Raw genomic sequence first — 24,450 nt, 5'->3', positions numbered from 1 at the left:
GCTGCATCCCAGCTCCCCACCTCCCTGGCCTGCCTGTCCCTCCCTCGGACTCCACCCCTCTAGAAGGGATAAGGGGGCTGAGGTGGGCTTGTCGCCTGGGTAGGGAAGAGAGTCAACGGCGCTTGCACCCTTTTTATTCCGGGACATCCTCCTCCCCCACCCCCGCCCCGCCCCTGTCACTGTCCTCTCTCCATATTGAGAGCCTTCTTCTCATTCTCCATCCCCAACCCCCTCACACAAGATTCCCAACCCACTCAATTTTCAAGGGCAGCTGCCTATACCCCTGTGGAGGAGGGTGTCCAGGTCTCATTTTTCAGACAGGGGTGTCAGGGGAGAGGCTAGTCTCAACCCCTTCTACGTCCAAAGGTGCGCTCGTTCCCCACTATACACACCAGGTCCCCGGTGTGAAGGAAAACAAACTCTGGTTCTGGGCTATTAGAATTCAAAAGCAAATAAAATTCTCAGTTTTGCCTCATAGGCTGGGGCTGGGCATAAGGTGGGCAGGAGAAGCTTTTGCAAGAGAAAGGGAGTCAGAAAACAATGAAGGAGGGGTAATGATGAGGGTGGGGAAGGCCACAAGGGCTTTGAGAACCTATAGGGCAGACCTCTGCCTTTAGGTTTCAGGCAGGTTTAGGCACCTATGTGTTTCCTGTCCAAGTTACCATTGGTCAGAGTCCCAACACCCCAGCCCCTTTCTCAGGCCTTGTTCTGTTTCTCCCCCTTCCCTAGCAAAATGAAAAAAGAAAAAAAAAAAGCCTTAGAGATTCTTTGTCCTTCCTCCCCTCAGGTCAGACTCCTGCTGCAGCCCCTGGGCAGAACCACCTAGAAGCTGGCCAAATTGATTTTTCTTCACGTCACAGGCCTTGCTAGCCAACAGAGAGTTGGACTGCAGGAGTTGAGGCTCTAGGCCAAGGGGAGGAGTGGGGTGATGGGAGAAGGGAGGAGGGGATGGAAGTTTTGCCTAGCAATTGTCTGAGGTCACTTGGACATTATGAGGCAAAAGTGAGAGAATGGTGGCCTGGCCAGACAAGAACTAACTGCACAGAACTCAGCTGAGGGCTTCCCCTTGTTGGGCCTATACCTCTAACCCACCTTGAATCTTAAGGAAACTGAAGAAAAAGGGTCCAGCATAAGAAACCGGATGGATGGATGGAAGAGGGGTAGAGGTTTGGGGAAAAAGCCAGGAGAGTATGCATAGAATGACAATGAGTTCCAAACTCAGGAACATCAGCATCTCTCCAGTCACTTGGTCTGGCACTATTTCCAAGTGTTGCAGCATCCTGAAAGCTCAGGAAGCCTTCTGGAAAACATCCCAAACTCAGGTCCCCAGGGACTCCAGGGTGGCAGCCTTAGTGGAGTTGCAAAAAATGCTTGTCTTAAAAAAAAAAAAAAAAAAAAAAAAAAAAGCTTTGTCTATGGAGGGTCAGGGACAAAAATGTACTGGGTATAGGCCCCTCCCTCCCCCAAAAAAACATCCACACGTGATGCAGTAAGTTTTACATAAAGCTAGATTTATTAAGTTTCAAAGGATGGCCTTTCATTCTGAGAGTATGTCCTTCCTACTTTTCTACTAAGAAATGATGGTTATAGTAAACAGTGTTTTCTTTTTCTAGTGCAGTAATGGCAGAATTAATTTTAATTTTACTGAACTGTGAAAATTCAGAAGTCTGAAAACTATTAGTGAAGTGGTTAAGAGCACAGAGGGTGTTCATGGGGCGCCTCTCACCCACAGAGGGTGCCTCAGTAGGTTGAGCTTCGGACTCCTGCTCAGGTCACGATCTCCCAGTTCCCAAGTTGGCACCCCGCCTTGGGCTCTATGCTGACAGCTTTGAGCTGGGAGCCTGGATCCTGGTTCAGATTCTGTGTGTGTGTGTGTGTGTGTGTGTGTGTGTGTGTGTGTCTTTCTCTCAAAAAAAAAAAAACATTTTAAAAAAAAGCACAGAGTGTGTTCAGACATACAGCTACCACTTACCTATTTATGAACTTGAGATGGGATTGCCAGATTTGAAAAACAAAACAGGATGCCCAGTTAAATTTGAATTTCAGATTAAAAACTATTAGTGTGTGTGTGAGTGTGTGTGTGTGTGTGTGTGTGTGTGTGTGTGTGTTAGTATATCCCAAAAATGATGTGGGGCATACTTATACTACAAAAACTATTATTTATCTGAAGTTCAAATTTGCCTAGGCGTCCTGTATTTTATCTGATATCTCTAACTTGAGAAGATTATTTTCATTCCTAACATGACTAAGCCTTTACTAAATTTTACCTGCTATTATTGTTTTTGAAGCCTTTTCTGTGCCACAGCATGACAGGATGTGTGATTTTTATCTAGTCATTTAATTTCTGGAAGCCCAAACGAATTCTTCTGAAAAACAGGAATTATAAAACATTTATCATAGACCTGATGTAAAAATGAAAGAAAAGAAGTTGTGTGAAATAACTCCCAAGGCGCGTTATTGTCGTTCTCCGTCCAAGCCCCTATCGGCCGAGACTACAGGTCCCATAATCCCAGGCTGCGTCCCTCGCCATTACCTCATTCCCTGGCCGCATTTTCGCCAATCCCGGCTTCTCCAGGGGTGTGGTAGCGGGCTGTTCTCGCGACTTTTGCCTTGCCCTTCTCTCTCCTGTGAGATTCCTGTCGCGAGACTTCCTGCTCTCCACCTCCTCCGCCGCTCCCTTTGCCGCCGCCTTAGCCCGGGACCCGGACCCAGCCTCTCCCCTACCCGAACACCGGCCCCGGCTCCGCCGAGGCCCCGGTCCCCCAACCCCGCCTCGCCGCCGCCATGGCGGACCCTAAGTACGCCGATCTTCCCGGCATTGTGAGTACAGGGCCAGCCCCGGCTCCCAGGACCGCACCCCCGACCTACTAAGGACCCCCAACAGACACTAACCCGTGACCCCTCCCGCCTGCAGCCCCTCCTCCGCCCCAGGGCTCCAGCCCCTGGCTCCCCGACGGGCCGCAGCACCCTCCGGAGTCTTCTGACCCGACTTGGCCCTGCCGCGGAATGGCTTACCAGGCCCCTTTTCCGGCAGTCGCCGGTTTCTCCGCCCAGACATCGTCTCTGGGCGCTTATCGCTTGTGCCCTAGTGTTTCTTCCAGCCATGTCAGCACCACCCGTGTCTCCCCAAATCTCCCCATTATCCCCCCCCCATCCCCACTCCAAACAGACATACCAGGCCACTTGGTGATGGCCTACAACCCGCCAAAGAAGAGGTTAACCTGGCAGAACCCTTCTTGTGCCAGATAGAAAATTCTGCCCTCCCAGAAACCCGACCACCCCGTGGCCGACCCCCACATATGCCGGCCTGTACCCTCCTTTTGTGTTGCCCTGCCTGCATTCTCAAGGGTGGGGGTTGGGTCACAGTACTTTTGAATACTAAGGTCCTGAGTCACTCTAAACCTTTGTGCCAGTGTGCTAGGGTAGTGGTGTATAGGCTGTGGCCTAATTTGAAGATAGCCCTCTCCTACTTCTGATATAATGATTGCCAAGGGCCCGCCCCCATTCTGATTCAGGATAACATCTTTGTCATCACTTGCACTCGCCACCTACCATGAGGTCCCAGTTGTCCCTGCTGTCATCCCAATGCCTTCAAGACTGGGAACTGACATACAGTTCCCTGGGCAGGTGGAAGAGAAGGGACAGAATCTTGGCCTCACAGCCTGCCTTCTCTGTTAGCTTATTCAAATGGAGTGGTTTAGGGATATTGGTGGATGCTGGGTAATGAGGTAGGGTGGTCACTGCTTCTATCTGCAGGCCAGGAACGAACCAGATGTTTATGAAACCAGCGACCTACCTGAGGATGATCAAGCGGAGTTTGATGCGGTAAGACCATGTGCTGCTTCAGGACTCCTCTGGACCCTAACCTCTCTCCCCTAGGCAGACCCTTTCCCTTTTCTGGTGAGCCACAACAATAAGTGGGTATGCCAACCCAGCCTGGGAGGTATGTAGGTTGCAATAAATCATGCCAGGAAGGAGATTGAAGTCAGTGGAATTATAGCCAACAAGTCCTGATCCTTGGGTTTTTTAAACAAAGTCGAAATATCTCTCAAAACAGTTTAGTTTGGGGCTAGTGATTTAGGTAGACCTCTGGATGCTAATCCATGGTAATGAATCATGGAGTCTGAGCACTTACAGACTACTTGAGGTTAGGAACTAGGCCTTTGATTTCATAAAATATTTCACTCAATACATGTCCATTAGTGTATCCTACCAAGAGCTAGATTTTGAAGTATAGAGGAATACACTTTTACATGAATACCCAGTATCCTTTGAGCAAGGAGTGAGAAAATGATGTGGAGATTGTACAAAGATAAGGAATATGGTCAGAGGAAAAAAAAATTGAGAAAGAACATAAATATTTCATATCAGCAAAGGAGAGTGTCTTAGCACTTTCAGATCTAAGATGAACTCTGAGGAAGGAATTAGCTGTGGACACATTTTAACCATGAGGGGAACCACTTAGCATTGTTTATTGAATGTGTTCATTCTGTGTTGGTTTTTGTGCAGCACAGAGGAATAAATGTCCCTACCCTCAAGGATCCCCCAGACTAGTGAGGGAGTTAGGATACATATAGGAAACATGTAGTAAACAAAATTAAGTGAATGGAAACCAACACAGTAAAAACTTGTATGTTAAGGGCCAAGGAGAACAAAGGTCTACTAGTAAAGCGTGTCTTACAAGATGTGTTTTAGGTTCTGTTCCAAAGAGAACTGGGCTGAGGTCACATGGATGATAAAGCAGGCTCAGTATGTGTGTCTGTAAGTCCTGTGGCTATGTCTGTGGGGCTGGTTAATCCTGGAGAATGCTGGCTGCTGGCTTATAATGTATGGCTTGGCGTACTCTCTTATTCCTTACTTGGTTTCCCCTGTGTGGAAGTGGTTCCTACTTTGTGGGAACACCTTCCCTGTCTCCTCTCAGTGGTGTGTTCCTTGTGGCTTCTGTACTTTCTGGCATGTCAGTCTGTCCCCCAAGCTTGAGTATCTGGAGATAATGCAGATGTCATTGCTGAAAGACCTGGGTGTGCACCTGTCACTCCAGATGTATCTTATTAGGAAGCTGCCTTTGACCTCACAGAGCAGGCGTGTATAAGCTGAGGACTTCAGTCCTCTGCCCTGTTTCAGAGACGGTTCAACTTTGGCCTAGGCCTCTGCCTATAAAGTATCAAGCCTTCATGGTGAGATGATCAATGGAAGTTTGTCCATTTGTCACTGACTAGCATACAGACTGGCAGTATCACAGCAATCCCCTTTCCAAACCAAAACATACATTGTAGTTTTCCTTTTGAAAGTACTGGAATATTTCTTAATAAGATGACAAGCGTGGACGCCCCTGAATATGCAGCCGTGATTGGCTGTTTCTCCCCGTTGAACAGCTTATTTCAGTAGTAAGTGGGGTGGCTGATAGGGAGTGGATACCCAAAGTGTTCACGTCCTGCAGCATACTGCCTAGGATGACAGAATAGGAGTGATGGGAGCTGGATGGTACATGCAGGAAGAGTCGAGTTGCCTGCGTCACCTAAGGCTCAACTAAATGACTCTTCATCACTAGGCAGGAGTGGGTGAGGTGGGGAGACCTTCAGCTGCTTCAGGAGCCCAGGTGGGGGCAGGGAGCTGAGATGTTTACTGATGTCAGCTAATTTCTCTGGCCTCTGGGTGTCCCTGTGGGCCTTAGGAGGACAGCCTTCGGGAAGTCAGCTGAGTAATGGTTCTGTTCCTGCTCTTAATATTGATGTAAATGTGCAACTTGAAGAGATGTGAGTTGTACTTAGTCCAGAAACCTCGTGTTGGTGAGGTCTGGATTGTCACTAGCAGCCTATAGCTTTTTCACCTGCCTTCCCAAGACCTAGCACAGATGACAGTGCACATCACCAGTATCGTGGCTGAACCACGAGGTGTTCAGTCACCTTCCTAACTCCCAGCAACGGAATGTTCTGCCTTAGTCTCCAGATTATTTTCAACTTTAATTTGATCAGTTTTTAAAATAGACAGTATAGGCACATAGAGCAAAAGTGTCTTCCTAGCCCTGCCTGCCACCACTCCGTTCCCTTCCCTGAAGACAACCAATATGACCAAATCCTTATGGAACCTTTTGGGGGATCTCCAGATTTTTATTTAAAGAAATAACCAAAGTGTGGACCCTCACTATCTTTTAACCTCCTTCCTCTGATTTTCCCACTGTGGAAAAAAAAAAATGAGGTGCTGGAGGAGATAATGTTCTCTAACATCCCTTAAAGATTGTAATTGCTAGTTTAACCTAAACGTAAAAGTATTACAGTTCTCATAGTGGGGAGGATGAGGGAGGAAAGTAGTGTAAAAGGTTTAAGTTTTGCTAAAGATGATCCTGATTTTCCTGTTATCCCTTTAAAACAATTTTAGCAGGAAGTAAAATATTCTAAAATGAATGGGCCAGGCAGATGCACAGGCTAGCCCTTTCTTCTTCAATCTGGGAGAATCTCATCTCTGTATCTCAGACACTCCTAGGTCGATTTGGGTGCGGGACTGTTTGGAGACTTTTTTTAAAATGTCTTATCAGGAAAGTTAATTCCCAACTGGAATTCCCTCCCTGCTGGGCCCACAGCCTCCTTTGGGTCGGTAAGGCATTCTGCTCATGGCTTTTGAACTGCTGGAGCGAGGAAAGTAAACTTAGAAAACCTCCCTAGAAACAGGGTATAGTTTCTCCCTTTATGCCTTATCCATCTCTAATGCCATGTGAAAGGGGAGAGGTGACCTAGCCATAGTTCGATGGGGCCCTGGCAGAGGCTGTTCTTCAAAGGGCAGATACTGCGGAACCCTTCCCCGGCCCGAGATGAGAAACAGTACGTTGTCTTCCTTATGGATTGAGATATCATAGAGTTTGCTTGATTGTGTTCATTGACTGTTGGCACTCTTGAACTTACCTGAGTTTTTCCTAATGCTTCCCCCATCCTCCCTCCTCACCACCTTGCCTGGACACTAGTTTGCACAAGTAAGACCATTCGATGCTTCTTCTCTGCATGTTTTTTTTTTCATCTGCCATCTTGCATGCAATGCGCTGTCACTGTGCTATTGGTGTAGCTAATTGTTTTAAATTCTATTGAGTCCCTAGCGGAGTCACTAAGGGGCCTGCTGGCCTTGTGTTTAAAAATCATTAATCCAGGTTTAGAAGTACAACTATGGTCCATGAATCATTGTCTCTTTCCCTTATGGGGTCTGCAAAATAAAACTGTCCAGTGGAGGATGGAATAGAAACATGGAGGCTAGGAATGCTTTTGGATATGAGGCATTTAGACGCTGGAGTTAGAAGGGGGTTGGCTCTTTTCTCCTCAGAGTGAAATGAAGTTAGGAGAAAAGGACTGTTAGCCATTCTGGACAAGGGTGAAGAACAAGGAGGACAATCACAGTCCTCACTTCCTAGCTGTATGTAGATTACCCCTTGGAAAAACTCGTTTTAATGTTCCTGTGCTAAGCCTTTAGACAAAGGTAAATGGGATGGAAAAGGAGTGTTACGTGCAATTTTAAAGTAATAACTTGGGTTATTTGTGCTTTCATGAGTCTCTGTTTCTGTACCCCTCCTGACCATGGATGAATGGTCAGCATTGTGTTGATCCATCCTGGACAGTTTTATTCTACAGCACTCTCCAACTTCCTTGTCATCGTGGTTCTGAAGTTCTCCTGGCTGCAGTGTTGGCATAGAGCTCAGAGAGCAGCAGTGGCCTCTTTCCTTGTCTGATCTAGAACCTCAGGTCTTGCCCTCTGAGGCACAGCCATTAAGCCAAACAGTCCTGGGGAGTCAGGGGGTCCATTAGTGAGAGGGACTGGAAGTCATGTACCAGGTAAGCTGGTACCTGAGTTCAGGGCACTTCGAATTTTCCAATCGAGGTGGCTGGGTGTACTGTTTCCATGGTGACTGTCACTACTCTAGGTTATAAGAATGATGATGAGGAAAAACTCATCATCCCACAATGCACCCGTGGGACAGCCCTGGAGATGGTATATACTGTTTACAAACTAATATACCACTTTTCCTTTTCTTTGATTTTCTGTCCTCCCCCATTCTGCTTGTTCCTCATGATTTGAACTTGAGCTTACGGCTCAATGTTCTCTCCTTCTTTGAGTTTCTCCCAAGCTGGTTTTAGCTTGGTGGGGCAAGTAAGAGAAAGGTAGTGTGTGTGTGTGCCTCCCTTCGTATGTTTGCATGCGTGCACCTGTGAGTGCTTATACTCACTCTGCGCAGAGACATCCCGGTGTAGACCACAGGGCCTGGATCCGCCTCGACCCTGAGCTGAAACAGGAGTCTTGGATTAGCTGGACCCTGGCATCAGACAGGACGGAGAGGTTGAGGCTCAGGTGTACCTAGCTGAAATCTCTGGGGCAGGAAGCACTTGTCTTTGTCCCAGCATGCGTTTTCATATACACAGCCATCTTCAATCCTCCACCATTCTGTGTGCCCATCAGTAGAGCTCCTGGAGAGGCAGGGCATACAGCTAGATTTCGCCTCCTGGCACTTCCTCACCAATCTTGCTTAGAAGCGAGAACTTTATCTATGTGGCTGGACTCAAAGAAGGCCTCTTTAAAATATTCTCACCTTTCCCTCTTGTCCACCCGCTAACTTCTGTGAACCTTGAGAACAGAGGGTTGAAGAAACATTTTCTGCACATGTGCTGGTAGCCCGTGAATCTTGGTGTCCTCTACACTTTTTGTGCTAGCACGTCGTGGCCCAGTTGCTCTGGTTCCCTCAGTGCTGCAGGGCGAGTTACCAACTAATCAAGATGGATACAAACACACTGGACTATCCAAGGGACCAGGACTTGCCCTGTCTCTACTCTGACAGCAGAGAATGAGAACGGAGCTGCAATTAGGGACTTCATATCTCCTGAAACTCACCATCTCCTGACATATTTTGTTCTGCCTAACCTAAAGTCATATCAAACCATCCACATGGGCACCCTCATTGTCACCGATTCTGCCATCCAAATGTCTAATTCTTCAAGACTAGAGAAACCAAGAGACAGCGAGACTTGAACCATGAGCTCCCACCTTGAGAATTGTGAGCCCTCAATCAGCTACATGTCCTCAGAATCTCCATAGCCTCTGCTTCACATTCTGCCTTGTCCACCTCAGCCTTGTCTCCCCCCACTTTCCTGTTCCATGCCACTAGCTTGCAACATCTCACTGGTTCCCAGATGATCTTAAATTGCTGCCAATGGCAAAGCTTCATGACAGTCTCCCCACCAGAGAGGAAAGGGTCCCAGGCTCTTCTTTCTCTTGGGGTATGTGGTGACTCCAGCTGAAACTTCTTGGCCCCCAAATTTTGCTAGGCTCCCCTGGGCCCTATGGTGCAGTGTGTTTGAAGCTATCATATAGTGCATGTGACAATTTGCTAATAACAATTTTGTCTTTTTTTTCCCTCCCTCACCCCCATTTCCCCACTCCCTTTCCTTTTAACTCTTTTGATTTTCTCACCTCTGGGGAAACCACAAGGAGCTGGTAAGAAGCCTGACCTTTCATCTGCTTTTTAATGGGGTGTGCTGTGATGGGCAGTTGTTCCTCTGTCCTTTTGTCTCTGCTAAATTTTTAATCCCTCTATCCAGCCCCTCCCCAGCTGACAGCCTTTTCCCATCTTCCAAATCACTGTAATGATACTGCCCCTAGCCCATGCCCCCAGATCTCTGAGACACTGGCGGAGTGGGTGCCACTGGAGGACTGAACAGTGTCGGCCACCTGAGTCTCTGGGGCCACATCCTTGGAGAGGCTCTGAGATGTTGCCCGCGTCGGGCAGCTCCTCTCCTGATCCAGGACATGGTCCTAAGTGGGAATAGTGACATGAAAGCACTGTTCATTCTTGTCACCGTCCAGGACCTCTGAGACTCACGGTCTGTGTGTTGATCCTTTTCTGCTCGTCTCCTTCCCTATTTAGGAAGCATGTAAGAAAGTAGGTTCTCATCAACATAGTGCCTGGCCCAAAATAAGGGCTTACCAAATGGTATCTATGATTAATTTCATTCCTTGGTCTATATGTGCTTCCCATTTCTCTTTTTAGGAGGATTTTTTTTTTTTTTTAATGGATTTCTACTTCATTGGCCTTGACTGGAGCACTCACAGGGGAGAGTGGCATACTCTTGATTATGAACTTAAGAGAAGGTGGTTGCCACTCCTGATCAGGAGTGCTTCTCGGACAAGAGAGGCCAGAGACTACTCAGTTATTTGGCCTGTGGGTGTTCTAGCCATACATTTCAGAGAAGGTTAAAGAGCTGATAATTTGGAGCCCAGTTGTCTCTTTACCGTTGCATTATGGGGCATCGAGCCCTTTTGTTTTCCCTTAATCTTTAGCTCTTGCCCCTCTGCTCAGCACTTCCCTGAAGAAGAGGTAAAGATCAAAGTTGATGTTTTCTCCTTACTCCATCCTTTCCCTTATTTTTAAAGCTGCCACTCACACTGATTCCTTCTCCAATAGCAGACCGGAGATGCTGCTGCTCTTCATGATGTCTCTCCATCATCATCCTCCGCCCCCACCCCCAATACCCACACACAGGCAGAGACTCTGTCCAGTCCCGGCTGCACATTAGAATCATCTGGGTAGCTTTTCAACTGGCCTGCTATCCCAACCCTACCCCAGAACAATTAAATCAGAATCTACAGAGGCGAGCCCAAGCCTCTTTTTTTTAATTTTAATTGTCTTTTGATTTGTTTTTACATTTTCTAAGTGATGCAACTGTGCAGGCAGGGGTGAGAACCATTGTTGTAGTGAAAGGAAAGACTCACTTTGCCTCCTGTAGAAGATGGAGATGGCATCCTCAGCACAAAAGAACTTCTGGTCTCCTCCCTGCTCCTTCAGTAATGTAGAGAGAGCTGTCGGACTGCTGACAAGTGACGGGGTTGGGTAGTTTGGAGTGCCCCGGCTTGGTGTAGTTACTGGAATCTGAACAGCCAGTCGATAACTAGTAAGGAGGAAACCTCTCTGCTTCGGTCCCTAGGGTAAATTGTCTTTATCCTTCTCTTCACCACGCGCCCTATTTATGGAAGAGCTAGTGCTTGAGACACGGCCAAGGACTCAGGGAGAACAGTTAGGTGCTGCAGCTTCTCTTCGAAAAGATGCTGGGCCACCTCCATGTCAGGACCTAGGCGTGGCCCTTACCCACAGGTCCTCGTGGCAAGCAGATGGCACATACGCTTATCGCTTCTAAGATGTCCCTTAGAGAATACATTACTCTCTTGCCTGTTTTCTGTGTGCACTGAGCTCCCCACCCTCATGGCAGCCTGGAAACAGGGCTGCTGGTCAGGCCCTCTGCCAACCTTCCTCTTGTGTCTAAGAGTTGGTGTCTTCCCTTCAGCAGCACATTCACCCTGGGAGTTAGCAGCTTGCTTGTCTGCCATCCTTCCTCTCCCCAACCCCCAGGAGGATGGAAGGTTAGCTTGAAATGGCCTTCCTCAGCAGCAAGGAAATTTACTTTTGGGAGGGGGAGGTTAAAAGAGGTCAGGTTGGTTTCTTGCCCTGAGTGCATGGTGTGTGCCAGATAAGCGGGAGGGCCCAGTTGGATGGGGTCGGGGGATGGGAGGCTTATGTACAGAGTGGGTGGGGAGGTTATGCTACCTCTGTTCCCACTTGAATCAGGGTGTTAATATTTATACAACTGAGACTAAATTTACCGGGAAGCTTCCGTTTCCTAGGCTGAGCCTAGCTCAGCAGCTTGGAGTGGAACTGCCCTTCTCTTCCCTTGGGAAAGTAGGGCCCAGTCTCCTCTAATGGTTTGGGGATTTTGTGGGGTCAGGGAAGTCTGGGGGGAGAATGAATCTGCCCTTGGCCTAAACTACCTATTCCTGCAGGAGGAGCTGACGAGCACAAGTGTGGAGCACATCATTGTCAATCCCAATGCTGCCTACGACAAGTTCAAAGACAAGAGAGTGGGGACAAAGGGACTTGGTGAGACCAGGCTGGAAATTGGTTGGGGGGAGGCCTATCCTCAGGCGGTGGTGACTTTTGCTTTGGGGAAAGGGTCGTTCATGGAGATCTTTCATGGTAGCCCTGACAGTCAAGTCACTTGAGTCCATGACTGCCTTGGGCCTAGATCAGGCCCTCAATTCTATCTTCTTTTCTTGGCAGATTTCTCAGATCGTATTGGAAAAACCAAGAGAACAGGATATGAATCTGGAGAATATGAGATGGTTTGTTGTGTGTGTGTTGGTGGGGATGGTACAGTGATCCTGTTTAGGAGAGAAACCAAAGGATACAGTCAGGCTTCTGAGTTTTTCTCTCATTAGGGGTCCTGAGGAACCCAGCAGGATACAGTCGGGATGCTTAGTCCCCCTGCTGTTTGCTCTGGAGAGTCTCCAGGCCTCTAGCTACCTCCAGTTTTTCTGTACTAGGCTGTTGTGAATTCTGAGGTGGATAGGATACCCTTATAACTTGGGCCCAAGGTTTGGATAAATTCTTTTCTCTTTTTTTTTTTTTTTTTTTTTTAATTTTAATGTTTATTTATTTTTGAGAGACAGAGAGAGACAGCATGAGCTGGGGAGGGTCAGAGAGAGAGGGAGACACAGAATCTGAAGCAGGCTCCAGGCTCTGAGCTGCCAGCACAGAGCCCAATGCGGGGCTTGAACCCACGGGCCGCGAGATCATGACCTGAGCCGAAGTCGGACGCTCAACCGACTGAGCCACCCAGGCGCCCCTTGGATAAATTCTTGAAGCTCCCTGTATTAAGAGGTGTAACTTCCCTGTCTGTGCTTGCTCTCTAGCTTGGAGAGGGTCTGGGAGTGAAGGAGACCCCACAGCAAAAGTACCAGCGACTACTGCATGAGGTCCAAGAGCTGACAACTGAAGTTGAGAAAATCAAGGTAACTAAACTCTCTTCTCCCCTCTCTGCTCTGACTTATGTCGCAGAGGAGGACCTCACAGCAGGAGGACAAACATTCCCTAAGCTCCTGGCTAAGGGAGCTGAGGTTCCTAGATTTAGGAATATACATAAATCTACATTCAATGCCATAGATGGGTAAGAACCATCCAGTGACTTCCAGCCACTGCTGTTTTTTTTAAGTTTATTTTGAGAGAGACAGAGGGAGAGAGAATGAATGGGGGAGGGACAGAGAGAGAGGGAGAATCCCAAGCATGCTCCCAAGGTCAGCACAGAGCCTGATGTGGGGCTCAAACTCATGAAACCGTGAGATCACCACCTGAGCCGAAATCAACAATTGGACGCTTAACCGACTGAGCCACCCAGGTGCCCCTAGCCACAGCGATTTTTAAGGGTCTTGATCCTCTTTTTTTTGGTCTTGATTCACACTTGCCACCCCTCATTGTCTACTTCACACTAGACAACGGTGAAGGAGGCGGCCACTGAAGAGAAGCTGACCCCCGTGGTACTGGCTAAACAGCTAGCAGCCCTGAAGCAGCAGCTCATTGCTTCCCACCTAGAGAAGCTGCTGGGACCGGATGCGGCGATCAACCTCACTGACCCCGATGGAGCTCTGGCTAAGTGGGTGCCCTACGTGGTTGGGAAATCATTGCTGATTGGGGCACAGGGGGACTCAGCCAGGTGCTGGCCAGGATACTAAGGGGAGAGGTAGCCCAGTTTTTCCTTAATGCTGAACGTGAGGCAGAAATGACCGTGACTGGGCTGGCCCACATGCTTCAAGACTTGATCTTACTACTTGGTCTCCTGGCCCAGGCGCCTACTGCTGCAGCTGGAAGCAACAAAAAACAGCAAAGGAGCTGGTTCAGGGGGAAAGACCACCAGTGGGACCCCTGCAGATAGTAGCCTTGTCACTTACGAACTACATTCTCGGCCCGAACAGGACAAATTCTCTCAAGCTGCCAAAGTAAGTATGGGCGTGAGGTGGTTGGGGGGCCGGGGTGAGGTGGCCCTAAAGACTTTCCTGCCTCCCTCCAAGGGATCGGATCTGAGGAGAGGGTGCTGGGAATGCTTCTGATTCCTCTTGATGTCTTGTTCCAGGTTTCCCTCACCCATCTACTTTCAGTTAAGATTTTAGGATTGTGACTAGGGATGTGTTCCAGGGAAAGGAGTCGCTGGGCAGAGTAGAGAGGAGGAGAGAGGGAATGGCAAGTGGACAAGCAGAGAAGAGCAGGATCTTAGTGCCCGCTGCAGCAGCAGGGAGGCGGGTGGCGAATCGCACCTCCTTTCTCCTCTCTAGGTTGCAGAACTTGAGAAGCGCCTGACAGAGCTGGAAGCGACCGTCCGCTGTGACCAGGATGCTCAGGTCAGGTGCTCTCCTCTACTTAGTCTGACCCTTGGATCCCGCGCCCTTCTTCCTAATGTCCACAGCATTCCACAGAACCCTGGAAAGAGTGGGAAGGGCTTCAGTTATCAGACCAGCCAGTGGGTTGCCAGCTAGAACCAGAAAGGATGGGAGAAGGTAATAATCATGTGGAGATACAAGAACCACTGATTTCTTTCCTCCTTTTCCCAACTAGAATCCCCTTTCAGCAGGTCTACAGGGAGCCTCTCTTATGGTGAGTGTAAAAGGAACCGGTGTTAGGATTACAGAGGTGATACTGGGATTGGGTTTGCTTGGAGAACTGTGTTTGGGTGTGTAGCTCTATACTTAATTCCCTTCAGTGGAATAGGGGGTGGGCTCTTCTAGTCTGATCCTTTCTCTCTCGTGAAGTTTGTCCCAACCCCCACCCCCAGGAGACTGTAGAGCTGTTGCAAGCAAAGGTGAACGCCCTGGACCTTGCAGTTTTGGACCAAGTGGAGGCTCGGCTACAGGTACTAAGCGGAGGGCAAACTGGATTACAGGTATCTTGGGACTTTGGAAGCCCTGGGTGCCCTGTCAACCTTAAGTCTGTGTTTTCAGAGTGTCCTGGGAAAGGTGAATGAGATCGCCAAGCATAAAGCTTCTGTAGAGGATGCAGATACACAAAGCAAGGTCAGGAAGAGCCCTTTCCCTCATTTTTATACCCTTTCCTGTTCCCTCGTGTTCTTGGAGTCCTTCTGGTGGTCCTGCCAGAGCGTGGGAGCATTGAATCCCAGGTGCTGTCTTCATAAGCTCTGATCAGCTGAGAAAGTCAGGGCAGTGTTTCAGTCCTGTCCCACCCTACTGAAATGACCCTTGTGTACTTCGCTCAGCCACCCCCTCTGGGCCCTGTCATGTCCCCCCCCCCCACCCCCAGGTGCATCAGCTATATGAAACCATACAGCGCTGGAGCCCCATCGCCTCCACCCTTCCAGAGCTGGTGCAGAGACTTGTCACCATCAAGCAGCTGCATGAGCAAGGTGGGAGGCCGGCGGCCAGGGGAACTAAGAAGTGGAAAGTGGGCAGTCTTTGTTTCCTTCCCTCTTGTCTTAGATTCTAACCTCACCCGTCTCTTTCTTACCTTCTCTTGCAGCCATGCAGTTTGGTCAGCTCCTAACACACTTGGACACCACACAGCAGATGATTGCTAGTTCCCTCAAGGACAACACCACCCTCTTGACCCAGGTGTGTGCCCCTCTGTTAGTCTGCAGCCTCCCTTCGCTAGCACAGACTAGTGGGTTCTGCCTTGGCCCATATCGTAGCACGTTATTGTGGCAGGAGTTTGCTCTCTCTACTGTGTTTCAGTGGTCATGGGACCTTTGACAACTGCTTCACCTGGGATCTTCCATCTCACCATCGGGAAAACTATACCTACCTCAGGGTTGTGCGGATTGGGTGAAACACCAACGGGTGAATTGTTAGGAGTCCAGTGAACTTCAGTTTTTCCTGTAACACCTACCCCGTCCTCATCCAAATGCTCCTGTATCCAGAGCACGGCACATCGGGAGGAACATGGACTTTGAAGTCAACAGCCAGGCTCCAGCCTAGTTCTGCCACCTCTTCTCTGACACTGGGCAGAGCCTCACGTTCTTCATTCTTACCAGTGCCCAGCACATAGTCCTCAGTTTCTCTTGGAAGGCACTGTTTTCAGTGCTGAGGGCAGAATTAAAGCTGAGAAGCCCAACACGATAGGACCGTCAAGATAAATGAAAAAATATATCAAGTACAGTATGTCCTTCCTGTACATGGCAGTTTCCTTAAGTTTTGAGTCCATAAAAACCCTCACTTCAACAAAATCTTACATGTCCCTCATCACATGAAACAGATCAAAGAGTGGTACTGCTTGAGTCCTGCCTGCGTGGCAGATCCTAAGCTGGGTCCATCGGACTCCAGGGGTATTTAAAAACTGCTGCTCTAACCTCCCTGCTCCAAGGCCCGTCAGCTAGGCTTCCATGTCTCTTTTGTCTTCTCTAAGAGAACTTCTCCAGGTCCTCATCCAGGTAAGCACCTGGACCCGACAAAGAGTAAAACGTCTCTGTTATTTTCTAGGTGCAGACAACCATGCGTGAAAACCTGTCCACGGTTGAGGGGAATTTTGCCAACATTGATGAACGGATGAAGAAACTGGGAAAGTGAGCGCCTTTAAGAGATGCGGAACGGGGGTAATCCCTACCCCTTTGAACTCTGTTAACAGCTTATATAGGGTTTCCCCTTCATTATAACTCTCACATCCCCATCCCATTTGACACTGGGGGCAAGGGGTTCTTCTTGCATGTGGGGTTTACACCCCTCCTCTGATGAATACAGACTGGTAGTGGGGGGGGAGGGACATGACACTGTGGTCTCCCCTCAGGCCTCGGAGACACGGGCCCAGCCACATGCCAGCTCCTGTCCAGTACTGCTTTGCCTGGGGTGGGGAAGGATTGGGCCCGGTCCTCCAGCACAGCTCCCGTGGCTGGTTGTAATACTGTACAACTGTTTCTGACCATTAAATGCCGTTGTACTCTGCGTGACCCCTGCTGTGTTTCCTGGGGAAGAGGCGGCACTGAGACAGACCTTCACAGTGTAACAGGCAGTTTAAGCCACTCTCCGCTAGTAGAGGATTTAAATTGTAACGTGTTCTTCAATTAAGGAAAAAATGAGTACAGAGTCAGAGCCAGAGTTTCAAAATATTCTCATCTGTTAAATTAAGAGTGTCTCCCATAGAAAAGCAGTGGAGGCCCCACAGGGCAAGTACAAAACAGAATTAAAACTCCCAAGGGTCTTGTCTTTACAAAAGAAAAGGCAGGAGGCAGCCCCTGGACAGCGGGTCGTGCTGGCCGCTCCGGTTGGACCACGGTGCATAATCCTCAGTCGCATCATCACAACGTCTCTGAGCGTTTCGATGGGGGGAGAAGGGGCAGTGTAGTGTGTGTGGGAGGAGAGGCCCAGAGGGCTCTCTGTGCCCCCTTACCCCCTTTTATATCCCAGAGGAAAGTAGAGGGAAGCTGGCTACACCTTGAAATGAGGCTATGTGTTTCAAACCTGGGGACAGGGGTAAGAGGGGATCTGTGCTTTGAGCAACCTGAGCCAGAGGCAGAGGGGTGTTGGAGGGGTGAGGGGGGAATGCATGATGCTTATTGCTTTGTACCTTTCACTGGGAAGGAGGGCAGCAGCCAACAGTAGCTCACAGGTTTGTAAACTGAGCCTGCTGGCTTCAAGAAGGGAGGCAATGAAGTCGAATTAAATATAAAAGAGTCATTTGTGCAAAAATAACTTAAACAAATAAAAGACCTGGGGAAGGGGGTGTTCCCCTTAGCCTGGTGGGGAGAGGGCCATATACCACCCCCCCCAGGCCTTTTCAGTGACATGGCTTTGGGGGGGAGAGGGTGAGCTTCCCTACCCCCTGCAATGGCTCAGGATGGGATTGTAGGGGAAGGGGTTGCATTTGTGCTCTGAGTGGGGAGTAGTGCCCCCACCCACTGTCCACAGGTGCAGGTGGCTGGCAGGGGCTCCCAAGGCTCAGCACTCAGCTCTCCCCAGTCAGGGTCAGATCCAGCTCCAGGTATGGCTGCTAAGGGGCCAGTTTCCTCCTCTTGTTTTTGGCAGGACGGCCAGGGCGGGCCCGGGGAGGCAGAGGGACAGCCGCCTATACAAGAGGGGAAGTTGAAAGAAGTGATCAAACACCTAGGTATTGGGAAGTCTTTTATTTTCTCCCCATGCCCTCTAATCCTCTTCTCTTGCCTCGTCCCTTACAACCTCCCCCCATCCCCCCCACCCCGCAACCCTGACACACACTTACGCGGGTTGTGGGACTGGGGTCCAAGGTAACGTCCTGGCGGGAGCTATTGCTGTTCCGAGCAGGGCTGCAATAAGGGCACAGATGATCAGGAATACCTCCCCAAGCACCAGGTGAAGCTCAGAGTTTGGGTGGGAAGCTTTCTACTTTTGGATAATAAAGGCATAATATCCTGTTCATATTTAAACATGAGCCTTATTGAAAGCCAAGCCACTCTAGACATTTCTATAAACCCATCAAGAAGTGGGAGAAGGCCAGGACTGTGGCAGGCCCAGCACTCACTTGTATTTTCTCCTCCGGCCACGACGAGACTTTCTGACTACCCCTGGGGGCACCTGGGAAAACATGGACTGTATGTGTAGGAAAAGTTAGGAAAAGGAACCAAGTTCCCAGCCTTTCCTCAGAGCCCTTCAGCCCGGACCTCCATCACCCTGCACTCACCTTAAGGTCCTCAGAATGGGGTCCAGGAGGGGATGGATCCTTGGGTTCAACACCCCCTTCAGCCAGCTCCCCATTATGCTGCCAGTGATGGGTCCTTCTTGGGGACCGTTCCATTTGTCCATTGAAGCCACCACGTGCCCCCCACTTGAGGGCCAGTCGGCCAGGCTCCCGCCGGCTACCAGGCTTTCGGCCCCGGCCTGGCCTGGCCTCACCATTAATGCCCCTAAGTCCCCCTCCTCCCCTCCGGCCCCGTTTCCCTGACCCCCTCCCAGCGAGCAGCTCAGGGACTGGGGGGTCGGGAGAACCGTGGGGTGGGGCTAAGGCACTGAGGGGAGGCCGGGCAGGCTCCGGTTCCAGGGCTGAGGTGGGGCTCTGAGGGGGCAGACAAGGGGCTTCTGGCTGCTCTGGAGGAATCTGCAGGCGAAAAAATAAAATCTTAGTCCCAAATATGGTTACTCTGCTACTGTAACTCAGAAAGTCATACATCCAGTTTGGGAAAAAATTCTGTCCCTGATACACACGTGCCCACAGGCTCACCTGGAGACTCTGTAGCAGGCAGGCTAGGGGACTAGAAGCCTCTGAGAGGGGTGGAGGAGCTCCCCCCCCAGGGAGGAGCTGCAGCCCCAACTGGCCAGAGAGAAGAGGGCCAGGAGGCTGCAACAGGCTGGGGAGGGTTCCAGGGCTGCTGGTCAGCGAAGACAGATCACCTGTTGAAGAGTTAGGTCAGGAGTCTCCCTTGGCAAACCAGTTAGGCTGAACAGACCCTATTAATCTTAGGCTTAACCCCAGGGTCAAAAACTCTTCCCCAACTCATCCAGTCTCTACTCCCAATTTTTACTGGTTCCTTTCTTCTCTTTCACACCAGAGTTTTCCCTCAGGCTCACCCAGCAGGCTGGCACTCAGCAGAGGGCTAAGGAGTTGGGGGGGTCTCCCTGAGTTGGAGGGGGCCTTGCCCAGAGAGGAGGCCCCCGGGTCAGTAGTTGCCGTGGTGACACTGGAGGTAGGTGGTCCAGGTTGGGGGGCACTCAGGACACAGGGCTAAAAAGAAGAATGACAACACCATATGCGTAAAGTATTTAACAAACGTACAGTACTTTCACATATACGATCTCACTGAAGTCTCACGTGAAGTAGGCCACGCTTATTAAATACAGACCCAGTTCTTGCAGCCATCCTACCCCCAGCCAAGAACTAAGCCCTCCCCAAAGGCCCTGAGGAAGAGCTCAGGCATGAAACTGAAAGCCTTTGATTCCCAGCTCCCATCTCTGATTCTACCTCTTGTTCTGTCCCACCCACTCCTCCCTTATCCTCACCTGGGGGGGTGTCCCCGAGGGGGGATCCAGGCTGGCAGCCAGCAGCGCAGAATTTAAAGCTATGAGGGTAGGGGGGGCTGAAAGTGGGGGGAATAGTAGGGGGGGCAGGTCTCCCAAACCTGAAAATGTCTCCCCACTTGGACCCCCAGCTCCTTCTGCAGATCCCTCCCCATCCCCAGCTGTGGGGCCCAGGGCCAACAGGGGCAGGAAAGAGGCAAGGAGGTTGCTAGGAGGTGCAGAAGGGGGTGGAAGAAGGTCTGAGGGGGGTGGTGGAAGCAGGGAAGCCACAAGAAGTGAAGGCCCTTCAGGTTCTCCTGGGGCTAGGGGAGGGCCAGGTCCCCCGGGTGGGGGTAGCAAGGGCTCAGGGGGAGGTTGTCCCCCTCCCCCAGCCAGCACGCCAAATAAACTGTGGCTGAGCAATGGAGAAGGTGGAGGTTGCCCCAGACTCAGAGGGAGAGGCAAGGCCCCTAGCATCCCTGGGAAGCCGGCTCCACTCAGCGCCAGGCCCTGCTCAGGACTAGGGAAAGGGAAAGCCTCCCCACCAGCCAGGGGAGGCAGAGGACAGGCTGGGCCCGCCCCCATCCCAAGCCCTTCAGATGGGCTTTGAAGCACAGGGCTGGGGACAAGGGGGGCTTTGGAGGCAGCTGGTGGGGCAGGGGCACCTGCAAAGGAAAAGAAAAATTCAGCTCAAGACAGGAGTGTTTGTTTCTCCCAGTGTCCAAAGAACCCAACCCTCATGCCTCCGACCCAGAAAACCACCCAAGACCTCTCTAAGCTCCCCTAAATACCTTGGCTGCCTTTATCCACCAGAGAAGGGGAAGGCTCTACCACACTCACGTACCTGGCACACTGCTGAGGCTGCCACTGGTGGTCCCAGGCAGGGAGGGTGGGATAGGGTGCCTGGGCTGGGGAGGGCTCCCTGAGGAGAGGGTTGGGGGAGGAGGAAGGTGTGCATCTGACCCCAAAAGGTTAAAGCTTCCATCAGAATGGGAAGGGCCAGGGGTGGGTAGTCCCAGCAGGGACAGCACAGAAGGGAGAATAGGTTGGGATGGCTCAGGGAGAGGAAAGGGTTGAGGGGCAGGAGCAGGGGCCCGAGGACGGCTCCGTCTAGGGGCTTGAGGGCCTCCCCCTTCTAGCAATCGCAATACCGTTGGGGGTCTGCGGGGACGACGCTGAGAGGGACGGGGTGATGAGGAGTGGGAAGCTGAGGGTGTCTGGGCACGGGGCCTTCGGCCCTGTAAAGTGCTGGGAGGGGGGAGCGGGGGATGCTGTGCCTTGGCCGCTGCAGAGAGTAGGCTGCTAGCAAGGAAGGGGGGTGCCCCAGGCCCCTCCACCGTGGGGGCCCCTCCCAGGGGTCCCAAGACCAGGGGCAGGTGCATAGTGGCTGAAGACACTGGTGGCTGAGTGGCAGGACCAGGGGGGCCAGGGGGACCAGGGAGATTATTGCTTGGGGGCAGAGGAGGGGGCGTTAAGGCATCACTACAGTGGAAAAGAGAAGGGTCTGAAGGTGGTGAGGAGGAGGCATGGGGGGCTGGAGATGAGCCCAGGTCAGGGGGCACCAGGCTGGCTCGGAGGGCAGCTCCCCAGTTGTAGGAGGGAGCATTGAGGCTGATAGCAGGTGGAGGCGGTGGGGCTGGAGAGGGGGCATTGCCCCTTGGAAGGAAACAGGGGCTGCTGCTGCCTCCAGAAGGGACTGGGTCAGGAAGCCTTGGTGGTGGGAAGAGCCCCCCAGGGCCTGCTAGAGGAGGGAAGGCCTGTGGAACGGAGGGTGGTTCTGGGGGAAGGGAGCCAGGACCCCCATTAAGTGGAGTTGTAGGAGGGACTCGACAGGGAGGGCGGGCAGCGGGGGGCCCTGGGGACACAGTGTGGAACATTTGGGGGCTCGCTCCCTCTCCTGCAATGAATGAGAAATGAAGGGTCAGCCTGTGGCTCCCCTTCCAACAACTTTCTTTCATCTTCTCCATCCCATCTCCCATAGATCCCCAACCTCCCTGTACCTTCCTCTCAACAAGCAGCTCCCCGCGCCACCCTTCTCCTTACTCCCTCTCATAGAGCTCCTCCCACCATCCCTCTTCCAGGCCCTTAAGTTTTCCTCAGTTGTCGGGAAAGTGGAGAAAACTCACCAGGAGAAGAGTGTGAGCAGGTGGTCTCCATGCTTCGGTACAGAGTTGCCATGGCAACGGCTTTCCGCCGGTGGTTGCACAGCTTGGTCATGTCCTCCTCTGATGCGGGCCCCACCCCAGCCCCACCCGGGGTCACCGGGGCCAAAGGGTCAAAGTTGAAAACCTGTAAGGCAGGAGTCACGGACAGGGACTCTGAGAGGGTGAGATCTGTGAGAAGAGCTACCATGATCAGTCATTTGCAGTAGGTCACTTGGCATATCCCTGTATTCTCTGGCACCCCTCACCACTCTGACCTTGGGGACATTGAGTGGACACTCCAGACCGCACTTGCAGGTCCCATCGCTGAGGAGGTAGCTCCGGGTTTGCTCCAAGGAAGACAGCTCTGTGCCACTTGGGCTGGCAGACGACAGGGTCAGAGATATAAAGTTAGTTGACACCATATCAGGAAACGTGCCTAAAAGGACAGTTCTTTAATCAAAGACCTTCCTGGGAAGGACAGAGGATAAGGGATGTGGAAAGAGAAAGAAACAGATTTAAAGGGCCAGATACAGACAGCAAAAAGGCTGAGGAAAGAAGAACAGAGAGCAATAGGGTAGGTACCAGAGATGCGAGCTTTGAGAGGAGGGGTGGGAAAGAAAACTCAGGCACCGAACAGCCTGAGGACAGAACTGTGGGAACTCTGAGGAGCCATACCTGATATAGAGCACAGCACCCTCTCGAACACAGCGCTGCCAGCCGATGGGGACAGATGTGGCCACAGGGCCCCCAGCTCTGTCTGCTCCACTGCTCTCATTGCCCCCATTCATTGTGTGTAATCAGCTCCCACGTGCCTGATAACAGACATCCATGTGGGCATTAGGAGGATTAAACTGTGCTGGGTACCTGAGGGAGTACTCCAGGAAGGCAAAGATTCTGGGGAGACCCGAGAACTCAGGAGTATGGAGAAACCCTCAGAGAGCTGAGAGAGAAAATGAAGAAGAACTCTCTGCCATCCCACCATGGCTACCTGAACATCTCTGCAAACATTGTGGGGTCCAGTCTAAAGCCGGGGCCTCCGGCTTAGCCCACACCTGCAACACAGGAGAGAGAAAGGACTGTCGGGAATCTGCCCAACTCAGAAGAGCACCAAAGCTCAGGATACTCTCAAGGGAAAGATCCTTAACCACATGAGGTAGGTGCCCACACATATCTCAGGGTTCTGTTGGCTGAGTCCACAACCATCCTTTCCGTGTACAGGACTGAGGAACCAGAGGATCAAAGCCTCCACTACCAGGGACCAAGAAATCAGAACCCAATTACTAGACGTAAAGGGCAAGCCCCCTTTGTCCCATCAGAGACAGAAGACTTCATCCTGGAATATGGGCAAATTCCCATGCCAGGCCACTAGGAAGTTTCCCAGAGAGTCTGGCCCCCTGCTGTTCCCTACTCCCCAGGAAGATCACATAAAAAGTGCAGATTGCCCCACAGGTCATCAGGCAATTGCCCAACTGCCCGCTGGGGTGGTACCAACAGATCCCCTCCATGCCTGTTTCATTAGACAATCACTGATCTAGTTCATTTGGGTCTTCTGAAGAAAGGTTGGATCCATAGCTCTGTCTTCTCCCAAGATACTTAAAAGCTCCTGATTTCCCCCCAAGCCTAAGGCAAGGGGCTTCAGGACCTCCTACCCCACTGGCTTCAAATTGCCTCTAAGAAGGATTCTCTTCTGATATGTGGGGAGGCCCCCCCCCCAAAAAAAAACCTTGCAAGTATCCTCTCCAAACTCACCATCGCTCCCACCCCACACTGGCGGCTTCTAAACTTTCCCTCTCATAACAAGGCGCCCTGTCACCCAGCCTGCTTCCCTCAGCTTGGGGAGGAGGGGAAGGCGCACGAAGTAGGAAGGAACTTGGGGAGAGGGCGGGCGGAGGGTGGGAGAAGCACTGAGGGGAGGGAGGTGAAGAAGGCAAAAAGTCAAGCAGTGAGAGGGAGAAACGGCGGGGGCAGGTGAGGGTAGGGAAGTGGGGATGAGGCCAAGGAAAGGGGCCGAGAGGACGCGGAGGGGGCAGAGGGTAGGGACTGGAGGGGAGGGGAGGGGGAGGGGCGGGATGGGGGGGCCGGGCCCTGCACTCACCGCGGCCCATGGTTCGGCCGGCCCCGCCCTGCGCAGTCGCGGCCCAGAGGGTGAGTGGGAGGGAGTGGGAGGAGGGTCGGTGGAGCCCGAGCCTCCGGTACGGCCCCGGCCGGTCCTAGCAGGAAGCGCCGCCGCCGCCGCCGCGGATCACCGAGCGGCCTCCCGCGCATGCGCCATGGGGGCCAGGGGCAGCCCTGGGGATTCCGTTCCCAGAAGGCACCGCGCAGGCTGGTGCCGCCGCCGCCGTCGCTGCCGCCGCCACCGCCGCAGCCGCCGCCGCCGCCGCCGCCGCTGCCCGGACGGGAGAGGGGCGGGGCCGGGCCCCCGCCCAGCGGACAACGACGAGCCAACAGGAGGGGCCGCAGTGCGCATGCGGGAGCGCGCCTACCCCTCCCCCACAACCCCCCATTAATCCCCAAGAGAACAAACACCCCACGCGGCCCCCCCGCCCTC

General features: G+C 51.8%; 2 protein-coding genes across 6 annotated transcripts; one reads left to right on the top strand and one right to left on the bottom strand.

The window, feature by feature from the left end:
* Positions 1–2,596: 2,596 nt before the first annotated feature.
* DCTN2 (dynactin subunit 2) lies at positions 2,597–16,737 on the top strand. The gene is made up of 14 exons (XM_049625835.1): positions 2,597–2,820; positions 3,757–3,825; positions 11,806–11,902; positions 12,083–12,144; positions 12,715–12,813; positions 13,291–13,451; positions 13,644–13,794; positions 14,128–14,193; positions 14,408–14,446; positions 14,625–14,702; positions 14,791–14,862; positions 15,107–15,209; positions 15,323–15,414; positions 16,279–16,737. Exons 1-14 carry the CDS (start codon positions 2,785–2,787, stop codon positions 16,363–16,365), a joined length of 1,212 nt encoding a protein of 403 aa, XP_049481792.1. The 5' UTR covers positions 2,597–2,784; the 3' UTR covers positions 16,366–16,737.
* A 149-nt stretch (positions 16,738–16,886) lies between these two features.
* On the bottom strand, positions 16,887–24,389 carry MBD6 (methyl-CpG binding domain protein 6). Of its 5 annotated transcripts, XM_049625824.1 has the most exons (15): positions 23,998–24,389; positions 22,891–22,954; positions 22,578–22,714; positions 22,178–22,280; positions 21,885–22,047; positions 20,603–21,655; positions 19,762–20,423; positions 19,333–19,486; positions 18,986–19,155; positions 18,449–18,862; positions 18,290–18,357; positions 18,011–18,074; positions 17,688–17,857; positions 17,360–17,423; positions 16,887–17,101 (listed from the first exon to the last, which is right to left on the bottom strand). In XM_049625824.1, the coding sequence occupies exons 3-13, from the start codon at positions 22,688–22,690 to the stop codon at positions 17,783–17,785; spliced, it is 3,039 nt and encodes a 1,012-aa protein (XP_049481781.1). In that variant the 5' UTR covers positions 22,691–22,714; positions 22,891–22,954; positions 23,998–24,389; the 3' UTR covers positions 16,887–17,101; positions 17,360–17,423; positions 17,688–17,782. The 5 variants fall into 5 exon arrangements, with proteins under 5 accessions (XP_049481781.1, XP_049481778.1, XP_049481782.1 ...); XM_049625821.1 differs by having other exon boundaries at positions 16,887–17,423; XM_049625825.1 differs by lacking the exon at positions 17,360–17,423.
* Positions 24,390–24,450: the final 61 nt, after the last annotated feature.

Source organism: Panthera uncia, chromosome B4 (genome assembly GCF_023721935.1).
Source record: "Panthera uncia isolate 11264 chromosome B4, Puncia_PCG_1.0, whole genome shotgun sequence".
Taxonomy (NCBI): Eukaryota; Metazoa; Chordata; class Mammalia; order Carnivora; family Felidae; genus Panthera; species Panthera uncia.
The sequence above is the reverse complement of the archived record's forward strand: the minus strand, read 5'-3'. Positions and strand labels throughout refer to the sequence as shown.